Source organism: Xiphias gladius, chromosome 15 (assembly GCF_016859285.1).
Source record: "Xiphias gladius isolate SHS-SW01 ecotype Sanya breed wild chromosome 15, ASM1685928v1, whole genome shotgun sequence".
Classification (NCBI taxonomy): domain Eukaryota; kingdom Metazoa; phylum Chordata; class Actinopteri; order Istiophoriformes; family Xiphiidae; genus Xiphias; species Xiphias gladius.
This window is the reverse complement of record NC_053414.1, coordinates 10,364,930-10,378,164: the sequence shown is the minus strand read 5'-3', so window position 1 is coordinate 10,378,164 and position 13,235 is coordinate 10,364,930. Positions and strand designations below refer to the sequence as shown.

Below are 13,235 nucleotides of genomic sequence, written 5' to 3'. Positions count from 1 at the left end.
ACATATATTTTCCATATCTAAAAAACATTAACTACTTTACATACCATAAATGTGGCAAAAATATTGTCTATATATATTAAATTATCCTTTGAGACTCGGCTAGGTTTGGATACTGTAGGTATGGCTGATGAGGTGGTGCGCTTCTGTGAAGTTCTTGTGTCCTTTCTTGTGAAAAGGAAAAGCAGTGTGAACATAATATTTTAACCCAGGACAGGAGTGGGTTGAGCCTACAGGGGTTTTTCCACTCTAACACTCTAAAGTGTGTTCTCATATGCGTACTCTGGAAATGGTATGATGATTAATATTTCATTGGGCTCTTTTAAAGTTGCTGGAGAAGGCTATGTTTAGTTGAACAGCAGAAAAAAAATATGTGTAATAAGTGCAAAATGAAGCTGTATGTACAGACAGAGCGACTTTGTAAATTTACAAATTTATTCTCGTTAAATTTTGGACTCAGAATTTGACTGTGATCGTGCTGAAGAATTTGTTCTACATTTGAACTATTATGTTTACTTCACTGATGACCCATTATCGAATAAAATAAATCAAGGACATGAGTTGGTGTGAATTTAAATTATGTTTTTGATTAACAGATCGCAGGCACAAAATGAGATCTTTAAACTCTGCATTTGACTCTTGAAGTGCCAATTACTGAATTTGTTTTTCCGTCTCACCTAGCTTAAACACGGACCTCTTATTGCTTTGGATGAAAGTGGTTGTTAAACTGAAATGAGGAATGGGTAGTGAAGCAGTTGCTCCAATTTGTCCTCCCTGATGTGTGTGGTCCTGTTTCCCAAGGTAGTCACATCAACAAACTGGAGTTATTTTTGTTGGAAGTAGCAATGTGAATATTCTGACCAAATAAGGATTCATCATGTAGCATGCCTCCGAGACATGCTTCTGTGTAATGCTGTGCACGCTGCAATGGAAAAGAAAGAAAAATGAATGATAAAGAAAAGGGGAAACCAAAGGTATGCGGACACATAAGGTTGGTGTTTTGTCTGCACGCATGACAAGATCAGCTTACGTATGCTGATAACAAGTTTGGGAGGCTGGAAGAGGAAAGTGCTGGGAGATTGAATATATATCCTCCAAACAAAGCAGTCATACATAACGCTGTTTTAATGACGCAGGCAGACCCTGAGCTGTGGAGAAAATATCTTTGCAATCATTTGTGTCTTAAAGACAGTTTTTTTGCCCTTCTGTGAACAAGTATCCAGTGATAATACGGGATCAGAGTTGGAATGGAATGTTTACACTGAAGCATCTGCTTATAAACTGAATGGCACTGCATTTTGGTATTTCATTTTGCTGCAAGACTGTATATTTATCTCTTCTCACACAGAAGCATGGCCTTCTATTTTGATGAATTCTTTTGTGTTTTTAAAAAAATAGAAATTCCACCATAAATACCCACGGTAAACCTGCAGTACACCACTTATTCAGCAATTGAGTGAAGTTTTCTTAGCCCACATATCTGAAGTAAATATTTCCTACTCCCAGGATTACAGAGTATTTATGAAGCTTATGTTCAAGTCCACTGTGGGCAGAACTTCTTTAGAGTACAATTGACTGAATCTTCACGTGTTTTTTTTTTTTTTTTTTTTTAATACATGACAGAAGAGCTCTCTGAAAAAAAAAAAAAAAAATGGTAGTACAGGGGAAACTGAAGCATGAGGATAAGACCCATTCATGCATATCAAAGCATTTTAAAACTTTTATCAGTAGGACACCAGAGCCCCTTGTGTCAGGTTCAACAAAGAGTGGTTTGGACAAGGAAAACGTCATTAAATCACTGCTCTGATGCTTTGGTTTTTTCTTAATCTTTGTCCTTGTTTCTGAAGGTTGTGGTAGAGAGGTAGGTAAGGAGAGAAAACGAGAGAAAACATGAAGCCAAGTGTAGCCTGCTACGAGAGAAAACAGTGATTTATGAAGATGCCAGTTAAAAAAGGCAGCAGCATTCATAAATAGACAGTTTTTTTTACAAGGATTGGGAATGATTACAATTTATATTTTAATGTAAATCTGTGGTATTAAACAAGATCAAAACTGGCCTGATATCTTTTCACATTATCAACTCAACATGAGATTCACCCGCATATTGCAGGTTTTTGAAAATGTTTAAATTTACAACATGCAAGTCTCTGTAATTACATGTTCTAAAATTGCATTGGAAGCATAGGCCCTGTTTTGGCATATCTACAAAGCTCTGCAAAGGGGGTGGGAAGAAGGAAAAGACGTTAAGGCCTATGTTTTGTGTGTGGGTTCTGGAACTTAGTAGGCATGTGTTCCAGGCTAACTAGTTATCCTTCTATCGTGGGCTAGGGCCTTGTACTGCTTTCCAAGCAGCCTGTCAAGCTTCAAACACATGTGAAGGCTTTTTTTGACGCCTTGGGTGGCATTGGTTACCCTTTTTGTGCACATACCCACGGTGGCTCAGTAAAGCCCAGGATGAAAGGCTTAAGTCTACTTTATTTCTGCCAAGTAAACAAGTCCTGCTGTTTTGGCTGTTCTGACTTTAGTTTGTCATTAAAGTGCAAGGCCAGCTCTTCTCTCTAGTGTCACTATAGCAATCCCAATGTTTGAGACCTCAGAACGTAAAGGCTTGATATAGCCTTGCTTTTGAAGGGTGTGGAAAGAAAGAGAAAAAATGAGGCAGAGCCGTATGGGGTGAAAATTGTGCCAGTCAGCTGGATATGAATTATGTGTTGTAAATCAGAATGAGACCAGTTAATTTCAATAATGCTGTTCAGGTCTGAAATTTTAAAAGATAAACCAGTGTTCAGTTGTCTGATGGCACAGATCTCATCCCACCCACAGAGATGACCGCAGTTCTTCCAGGCACCTTCATTTGGTGGCTAAGGAGAACTGCATTTCCTAGGTAAAGACTCACACGTGTTTTGTTAACAGTTCCCATCAAGCTATGAGACATACATTACTATATGTGCTGTGCTGAGTAAAATGTCACTTGGTTGTATTGTAGAGTAATAAAAAGTTGTTTATTACTTCGGTTCAAATTTAGAAAAAGCATGGTTTGTCCCTGCATACAATTCTTGAGACAGCCAGCCCACTAGCTAGTCTAGTTTTATTTTCTCTTTATAAAGGAGTTGTCAGCAGTCTGAGCTAGTTCACCTGAGGTTGTTGACACGAGTTGCCCACCTTTTCTGTTGGAGAGTGAGCTTTGTTATTACCTGGTGAATCACTCTCTCTCTTCTCTGAAATGCCTCTACTGTGCTATGACTTAGTGGACTTTGAGCAGCACTCTTATGCCGGAACATGCATGTGTTAGGAAAGGGCAACCAAGCAGAACATGTACTCAGAGAAAAGACTGACAGACACACACACACACACCGGAAGTTTTTCATATCTTGGCCAAGGAGAGAGAGCAGGAGCAAAGATCACTATGATAGCTATCTTATCTTGCTGAATGCTCATTACTCTGCTTCCTGCTGTACCTATTCTACCTTTCTGTGTGTGGTATTAGTATGTTATAAAGCTTCTCTAATTGCCCCAATGTTGTCTGTTGACTTTTTAGAGTAAATTGTCAGTAGTCTGTGTTGACCTGACACATGAGATTTATGCTTGAAGCACCTAAGGCTTGTTGAAATCTCCACCCTGTAATAATGGCGCCTATCTGTATTCGTCACCAGACAATGGTGTAGTTATAGCTAACAAGAGCATGCCTTTAAAAGGATATGGCTGTCTATACCTGATCATATTTGCCCTTTAATGGCAGCTTTCATTCCAGTGGTTAAACCCAAATGAAGAAAGATACACCCAAGTGATTTCTTAAAGCGTATTGAACAATTTTAGCCCATCCGTTTTCTTCGCCTGAAGCCAGCAACTCATTGTCATCAACTGAAAAGGAATGCTATGGGTCATGCTTTGGCAAACTTGGATACCTTCAACAGGTTTTATCTGCATTTGTCATCCCCGGGGCTGAATGAAGGGTAAGGGAAAAAAAGCCACCGGGAATTTCAGCTGCGAATCATCCACTTTTCGTGGTATTATATCAACTTTCAGTAACGCCTTCTCTATTTGGAAGAGACAACACACACACATACACTGGTGTTATCAGTGGTTTACAAAAGCCCCAACAACTATCGGGGGGAAGTGAGATAGGAAATGGATACTTCCAACAACTTCCTGATGTTTCCGGTGATTTGGGGGCCGAACAGTTGTCGCAGCTTTCAAAAGAGATTGTGAGAAGAAAATGTGGAAATGAAAAAATGCTTATTTTCCTCTTAAAACTTCAAAGAGCGGTCAGGGTGGCTTAGTTGGCTAAGATTCGGTTTAACCACAGTGTCTGTGGAACAAATTCAACCTTTGTGGCTTGATATCTTTAAACATGTGGCATTCATTCTCTTTTTTTCTAAGAGTAAAGAAGGCCACGTCTTGCCACATGTTGGCACTGTGGGTTTATGAAGTTTTCACTGAATCATGACAGATTTGTGTGAAAGTTGGATTGAAGATAATCCACCCAGAAATTCTGTGTAAAGATTTTCCTGATGCTCCTTCCAACTGGGAGGGGGCATAAGTAAAGATATACTTGTCTCTCAACTTTATAAGAATACTACAGGAGAACTTTGATTTGTCGAGTGCAAAGGGAAGCTGGATAAATTAATGTGCAAATGCCAAACCGTTATGTGCCAGGTGACCAACCTCATGGCCTAAAAGCACGAAAAAAGACTTGACCTGGTAGGTATGTTCATTCTGTGTAAAATGAAGTATGACAACCATCTCTGTCATCAACAGATCAAGTGACCCCTTTTAATTAGACTTTTGACTGGTTGATTTTCTGGCCGTATTCTGAAAGGCGGCGTTTACAAAAACTGTGGTTAAGACAGTGTATTGACACATCTCTCAGGGATGTGAGATGCATGTCCTCACTATCCCTCTTACAAGGAGGTTGAGTGAAGTAAACCAAAGCTAACATACAGTCAGACAGCTGAGCAGATTAAACATTTCTCCTAACATTACGCTATCACGACGCAGTGCAGGTACAGTGTGCAGTGTTTTAAGTTTGAATGTCTTATCACTTTAAAATGTTCTTTTTCAAGGGTTAATGTGGAAGTACGTCTCTGTTTAATGGACCAGGTCACTCTTGTTGGTGTACATCAAAATGCGATTAGGGTGTTCTCTCCAACTCAAGTGAATCGTACAAGGAAGCGCTTTGGATGTGGAAGGTGTAAGAGTGCCTTGAAAAAATGAACAGTACATGCACTACTTTTCACTGTATTTGTACTTTGTGGAACTCTAATTTCTAAGTATGTTGTCGGCTTTTGTCCCATTCATATGGGCATATACCGTGTAAAGGTCTGGTCACATCAAAGACTGGCACAGTGAAATTCATCTGGTGTCTTTCTGAAATACTTGGTTTCAGAAGCTGGGAGACAGTGAGTATGCCCGGGGCTAGTTGGTAAACCACTGTAGCTGAAAAGCTAATTGCTAAAATGCTAGCCAGATGGGGGCATGCTACTGTTAGTCAGTCACAGCAGCTCACCAAACATCTTTCTGTTTTGTCTACTTTACCATTTACTCCCCCCTAGCATTTCATCCTTGGGGTTGTACATCATTTCATTTAGCAAAGAGTGAGGCTGAAGAGGGAAATTAAGCAGTGCAAGCTAAGAAGCCTGTTGCCAGTTTAACTCAATGCAAAAAATTTTTTTGCCTCAGTGAGTGAATCCACCAGTCGCTGTGATTTGGATAAATTGATTTTGCCACAAATTGTATTCACCGTTATAAATGCTGGTGTCACCATTCAGGCCTTTTAAACAGACACAGTTCCTATCCATTAAGTCTATCAAAAACATATGCTAAAGGACTTCATTGCCGAACAAAAGTTCTGCTTCTGAGTCTTTGTCCATGTGAGTTCTAAAATTCCGTACTAAGGATCAAATTTTTAGTAATTATCTGCCTTTCCAGAACTCAGTAATTCAACTTTTATCATTTTTACACTCATCAGTGAGCATTTTATTGGCAGAGGGTGAACAGTCTAATTGGCTTTTCAGATTTATCCTTTAAACAAGTCACAACAATTGGATTTAGCTGGTTTTACATGTCCATACATTCTATGAAGGAGAACAGAAAATCATTAAATCAGACTCCTTCTCATGTCATACCGCCTTAGAATATACTCACCAAGTAATATGTATGAGAACCAGATAATCCACCAGGAATATGAACATATTTTGAGACTTCTCATGAAATTTCTGTAATGTCTTGTATTAATTACCTTACAGATGTTATGTGTACATAACAGAATTTACATAGGTCAAAACCACCAGTAAGCACAATGGTGCCCCAGCCCCTCCACAGCTTCCAAACATCCCATCCATTTACACAACGCCACATAACATTCACTTTCACAAGCACTTGGGAACCTGAATCCCCTATAGCCCCAGCTCTTCCATGACGTGGTTGTCCTTTCAGATTACAAATAAGCCTTGCAGCTGTGAGGTGCTGAGATATCTCAATCCTAATGTAAACAATGCTTCCCCTCTAAATGTCTTTTTACTCATTTTTACAAAGACCGTAAGTATCCATGCATGTGTTTGCGGTAGCTTACATGGCCTCTCTTTGTTGCATTTGTCAAATTTTATGTGTTTTTGGATGGCAAGACAGGATATTTGTTGGACTACACGGTCTGTTAAATGGTATGCCAAGCATTGCGTTCCTTCTCAGTAAAAGAAAACGGTCCCTAGCTCTTGTTCAGCAGCATTTTGGAGGCTTGGTTATAAAGAAAGGGACAAATAGCTCCTGCTTTGAAATACCAATCCGTTTTTAAACTCCCACAGTCCGTTTGGATTTTGGCGTTCCATAGTTTGCATTTGATTGATTAAAGGTCTAGCCGATTATCGGAATATTTTTTAATTTAATTTTTTTTTATCCGATTGCCAATAAAATAGATTCATTTAAAATTGCACTGTGTGATGTGGCCGCCTCTCTGTGTAGTCACCACTCTGAGATCTTGAGCAATATCCTGCCAACAGCACTATCCGATTGGTTACACGTCTCGAATAATAGCCTATCAATACTGAGGGATACAGGCACAGAAGGGCACAGCGCAATGCATTTGCTGACTAGAGTAGCTCTGGTGAGCGAGCGGAGATGTGTGTCGAAGGAAACGCTGGCAACAGGAAGTGAGACAATACGCTTACCTCAGCACGTGAATGGCCACTCACTACTGTTACTTAAAAGAAATTTTACTCAAGTAGATGTAAAAAAATTGAAGAAAAAAATGTAAAAATGTACTCAGCTAAAACTAATGCAGCGTTACACAACAGTCCTGCAATAAATCCTCCATTCATTACGGTTATAATATTCAGTTTTTATTAAAATTGTTTTAAAGAGTTGCTAAATCGACTGTATGATCATTTTTTGAGGATGCATTGTGTTTTGCTGTTGAGCTGTATTCCATTATACAGAGAGTTTGTTTTTTAGCGTACCTTCATCCGTATTAGTTGGGTGGACAAAATAATAGAAACACCATGACGGATGTCCATAGACTTTATGTAGCAGTAGTTTTGTGATGGAGTTTGTGTTATTCTTAATTTTGACACCAAGATTCTAATTTTTACTGCAAATGCATATCCGTAATCGGTCCCCTTGATTACTAGTAATTGGTATGGGAATCAGCCCTGAAAAAAAAAATTCGGTCGACCCCTAGACAGTATCGATAGCACCATGAGCAGTGAAAACAAATACCGTTTACAGTGTTGTTTTAGGCTCAAGTGGCATAAACGCAAATCATTAGGAAGCTGAGAATATTGCTATTGTTGCTTGGACATTGAACATTACAGTCTATGTTCCTTAATTTCTTCACTCAAGAGAAATAGCAAGTGCTTAATGAATTTTCATAGCCTATTGTCATATCTCAGTGACTTAAAAATTGCACAGCAAGTCCAACCCCTGCGGAAACCCAGCATGTTCTTGATTGTCTGGAGTCACAATTAAAATGAGTGTCACATAAATGTGTGTACCACTGTCAAGACTGTTAATCACAGCATTAATGCCCGGGTTTGAAGTCCAACAATGTCCAACAATGTCCTGGACTCATTAACTCCCTCCAAGCCTCCATTTTGAAGCAGTGGTTGTAGCACTCAAGGACATGGTTGAGAGTGCCACTGCTGCTTTGCTGTTGTTTTTCTAACCCTCTCAAAACAGCATGGCTATAATTACTGTCGGCCCAGCACAGCCCACGCCTGAGGATGGCTTTTGTGTGTGTGTGTGTGTGTGTGTGTGTGTGTGTGTGTGTGTGTGTGTGTGTGTGTGTGTGTGTGTGTGTGTGTGTGTGTGTGTGTGTGTGTGTGTGTGTGTGTGTGTGTGTGTGTGTGTGTGTGTGTGTGTGTGTGTGTGGTGACAAAAACTGCGGGTTGGAAGCGCAGACTTCTTTGGTGAGCTCCTGCTTACCAACCATTCATTTTACAGTTCCGCAATGTTGAGGTAGATAGAGAGAGGAATGCACCTTTATTAACTGCAACACTTATGCCAGCCGAGTCCTGCATAAAAGGACCGTTTCTGGTGAGCATGTAGCCTTGCAGGATGAGATTAAATAGATTCCAGTTTAGATTGTTTGGAAATAAGTTGTTTCTCTAAAAGTAACATCAGCGCTTGGATATTAGAGTGGGAGGCAAGTCAGAGATCTGGCAACGAGCTGGCAGCGTGTCCTATAGAATTGGAAGAGAAGCAAACAAAAAGAGTTTAATCTACAACACCGCACATATCAAAATAACTTTTACTGATCTGCAGCGTATGCAACATAATTTTTTCATTTCAGATGTTTAATTCTTATCTCAGCCATTTCTACAACTTGAGGCAGATCCTGGTTTCATGCGCCATCAAAATTCTAAAATGCTTTAAAAATGCGAGAGAGCACTAAACTTGAGCTTGTGGTTTAAACTGTTTCGCCATGCCCCAAAACCGCTTGGCTGACTGTTATAGAACTGAAATAATTAGCGATTGAATCATACAGTTTAATGGCCAACTATTTTGATAGTTGATCCATTGTTTAAAGTAATTTTATTAGAGATAAATGCAAAACACACCTAGTTCCAGCTACTCCAATCTGAAGAGGTGCTCTTTTCTTGGTCTTATGTGATAGTAAATTGAATATCTTTGGGTGTTAAGTGGATAATGATTATTGAACAAGCGTGTGTACGCAGAAAAACAAGGCAAACAGCAATGTTTTGGCAACTGTCATTAACTCATCTTCCGGTGTACGCACTGTTGCAGCATCAAGGTGTACATTGTGTTTGTGAAATGGGACTTTCCATACAAGGTAGAACTGAAACCAAATTTCTATTCTCCAGGGTGGGCTTGGGATAAAGGCCAGTCATTTTGGGATTTCATTGGTTTAACTATTGTCATATTTCTTGCCATATTATGCTTCTGTGCTCAGAGTATCCTGTTTACATTTCGAGCACTGTATGTGTTATGATAGCTGGCCAAGATAGGTAGGATTAGGTGGCTGATTTGAAGAGGAACTATAAATTAGAGACCTAGACTCAGTGTGGTTAACGTTGTCATCTGTATTCTGCTCTATAACAACTGTACAGAGAGAAGAGGTACCTAACACGGTACACAGGGGAGCCTAAAAACATTATCATCCATTAGCTCCAGTCTTGCTAAAGCACATGAATAATTAGTCAGGGTGGTCTGTTTTGTTGTGATACAGATTAGCTTTTATGGTAAAAATCTATAGCTCGCTAGCTCATAGCCCCTCTTATACAGCTTGTTCAAGGCGGGAATGTTCCTTTATTCTGCCTCGTCGATCTGTATACAAGTTACGAAAATGGAATTGGCGGGGGGGGGGGCATTGTTGTTCCACCTTTTAAGCCAGCAGTGGAGGTAGTCGCAGTGCCCAATCGACTTCTGCGTAAAAAGGAAAGCGGGCATGGCGGGGCTGACGCTGACGCTGTTGTGTTACATGTAACGCCTCTGATTCCAGAACGCCGGCATGCTTTAATTGGTTCAGTGTAAACAAGCAAAGACGGCATAATGAGGGGTCCTCTTAACGGCAATGTAGTGGAATCTCTGGTTAAAACGGGGCTCATGTAACCCATGCTGATCCTGTGCTAACTTTTTAGCAGACATCATGCAACATGGCAAAGAGGAATTCTGGCAGGTTGTGTAATTTTATTAAGTTTAATTTCTGTTGTCAGTGTTGAAACACCTCTTTCCAAAAAGTGAGGAGGTGTATGTAACAGTACTGGGAAAGGGGGTAGAGGCAGGACTTCTTTTTGTGTTAATTTAGATTTATCATTCGTATTTGTACCCTCAGTGGGTGCTATTTTATGTTAGTGTAAAGTTAACATGTAATTTGTGTCCCATCAATATGTAATCTAACTCTGTTACGTAAGCAGAGCAAAAACAGGGGTTACACCTACAGGAAATGTTTGGTGCTATTGTTTCTTACCAAAATATCAGTAGACCACCAGCTCACTGTGAAGATCTAATAAAGCCTAAGAAGGAGATGACAAAAAAGGGGGCGCAAAAGCACTTGGTTCATATGCCTCAATTGCTTTGCTGAGGGAGGGCTATTTCAGGACCTGTAAGTTGCAGCCTGCTATTCTTGTTTCAGGCATATGTGCCATTGATGGGTTTGGGTTTCGGAAATCCTTTCCTTTATGCTAATCAGGCGCAGCGTGGCAAGCAGACAGCTCTGGTGCGGTTGAAGTTGGCATGTCTACACTCAGTGTCTCTGCAAAGTTGTAATTACACCGGGAGTGAGAACAGAACGCTTCTTATAATGTAGCCATGTTGCAATATCCTCTACTTTGCTTTTGTTCCCTTGTTTATGAATTTGATTCAAAATGGAATTAGCCAGGAAATCAAGCTTGTGTAGTTTTTACTTTTTTCAAAGCCTGGCTCAACAAAGTCCCCTCTGTGTAATTGATGTCACACGACATCAATCCCCCTACTTTAAATGAATGATAGAGCTCAAAAAGACCCTTGAAACACTTCAGCTAGCGGCAGGATCTTTTTCTGAAGTTTCCTTTTCTCTGTTTCAAAAAGTGCTCAGGACTGCGGGTGATGTCTGGCTGGCTGTCTGTTTAGTCAGCTTGTGGAAGAACTAAAAGCATGGTGTCAAGGCTCTACTGCTGTTTGGGCACAGTTTGCAGACCTTTGTGATATTTCACATATGTAAGGCAGTGTGGTGGTCTGTCTGGCAACTGGATTGACCAAACACAGGGAAGACCTACAGGGATAGCACTCCTCCAGAAGCAGACTCTTAACTCATGGGTGACTGATGAGATAACCAGCAGGGTTCAGTTTATGTCACCCAACCGTGAGTTGGAGGATTGTTTTTTGTTTTATAAAACACATATTGTTTCTGGCCTTTTGCACTGAACAAGCGCTTGTTGAAAGTGTTGCTTTGGTGTCGTGTTTTTTAAGAAAAGAAGACAAAAAGGGGTTGTGATATAGTTTGTCCTGCACATAGCTGAATATTTGATGTCAGCATTTGAGTTTTAAAAATCTGAAAATGAAAACCTAACAAATGAACTAATAAGGAGATTTGTGTGGTTTAAAAAAAAAAAAAAAAAAGTTAACTTTTGCTCTCTGAACTGTGCGTTAGAGACATAGTTTTTAAAGTATCTCAAAGTATCTTTTTCTTATTTGTCAACATATACTACTAAATATACTAATATTTTGACCTGGTCAATTCATATTTTGGGCTGTGATACAGCATTTAATTTTATCATCATTGTTTTTCTCCTACAGGTCTGGTTACAACCACTTCAAGGAAACTGGACAGAGAGCAGCAAGATGAGCACGTTCTTGAGGTGAGTTGTACACTATATTTTAGCCGATTTTCACTTCTAAAGAAAAAAAAATTGAGACAGATCAATATCAGCCTCTTTTATGAATGTGAAAGTTAATTAGTAACATTATCATCCGGAGCCTTCAATGTTAAACTTGTTTAGTTCTACTGTTCAAAAAGGAGATTTTCTGGCTTTGGCTGAGTGCCACATGTTGCCAACAGAAACAAGTCGTCTTGTATATGCAAGAAGCGTCCTTTTTGGAATAATTTCTCCTTGTACTGATTTCCGGATGGGGTTGGAGGGATAGGTGGGAGGTGTGTGGGAGATCTTGGTGACTGTTCCTTTGTTCTTTCCCACTGTTCCGTCTTGTGGATGGAGCAAGCTGGGACAGGAAACTGCTGTCAAACCAACAGACCAACGTCTAAACTTGTGGGTTTTAATTGAGCTCGGCTCTGTTCTCTCCTGATGCTTCCCTCCATCTCTTTCACACCACAGAACCCTAGGCCGATAATAGGCGTTTTAATTGGGTTTCCGGCGCTGACAAGGAGCAGATTGGAGGCCTGTTTAATTATTGTCAGAAGCTACACCATTCAATGATCACTGGGTGATCATGCATCTGGTGCCAGAGCAGTGTTGTTTTTCATACTCTGATTGTATATTGCACTGCACTAATTTTATTACAGGACAGAGAGTAAATGATAGGGATGAAAGTGAGCAAAAGGGGAAGACTGTATTTTTCGAGGGAAATTTTTAGATCATGAACAAAACTGAAAAACAAATTTATAAAGGAAAAAAATACAATTGAATCTTTTATTCTTTGCCTTTTTAATTTGTGCAGACTATCAGATATCGGGGTCAGAAAAAGGCCGCCATGCAAACCCAAAGCTTCTCCGTCTAGCGGTTTGCTGTAGACGTAGAATTGCTACTTCCAACATGTGGTTGAAAGCTGTTGAATTACTAGGTTGGAATTAATGTCTGAAGCAAAGTCTTTGTGTCTTCAGAAAAAAAAAAATTAATAAATAAAATTCCCATCTGAGCTGAGTTCATGAATGTTGTTCATTTGTCTCATTTGACAAAATGCCTCCAGACAGACATTTAATAACCACATTAAACACTCAGCTCAAACTCTGTTACACTTTGATGTTACGCCAAATTCAACACCCCTATTCTCTTCATGCTAATATTCTTGCTCTTCTTTGCAATGTTTATTACTAGAGCTTACTATGATTAATCAGATACTGCAATTCCAGTGCACAAAGAACCAAATTTTCCAGGAAAATAACTATTTATCATTCTTATTTGATTTGAGTACAAGTTGGGGGATAATTTAAAGCAAGTAATATTTGACCCAAATAGATAGAAAGTGGCTGAGTTAACACAGCCTTAGAAGAGATGTGTAACTATGGCATGTTAAGAAGTTTTTCCGTGTTGGTCACTGATTATTGGAATCCAACAGGAAGCGCTTTATGG

General features: G+C 39.7%; 1 protein-coding gene across 4 annotated transcripts in view; it reads left to right on the top strand.

Annotated features, from left to right (window-relative positions):
* fat1a (FAT atypical cadherin 1a) overlaps positions 1 to 13,235 on the top strand; it is an 82,013-nt gene that overhangs the window by 21,602 nt on the left and 47,176 nt on the right. For all 4 annotated transcript variants that reach the window (XM_040146052.1, XM_040146051.1, XM_040146054.1 and 1 more), the window contains exon 4: positions 11,725 to 11,786. In XM_040146052.1, the coding sequence (XP_040001986.1) occupies positions 11,725 to 11,786 (62 nt within the window). The remainder of the gene's footprint in view (positions 1 to 11,724; positions 11,787 to 13,235) is intronic.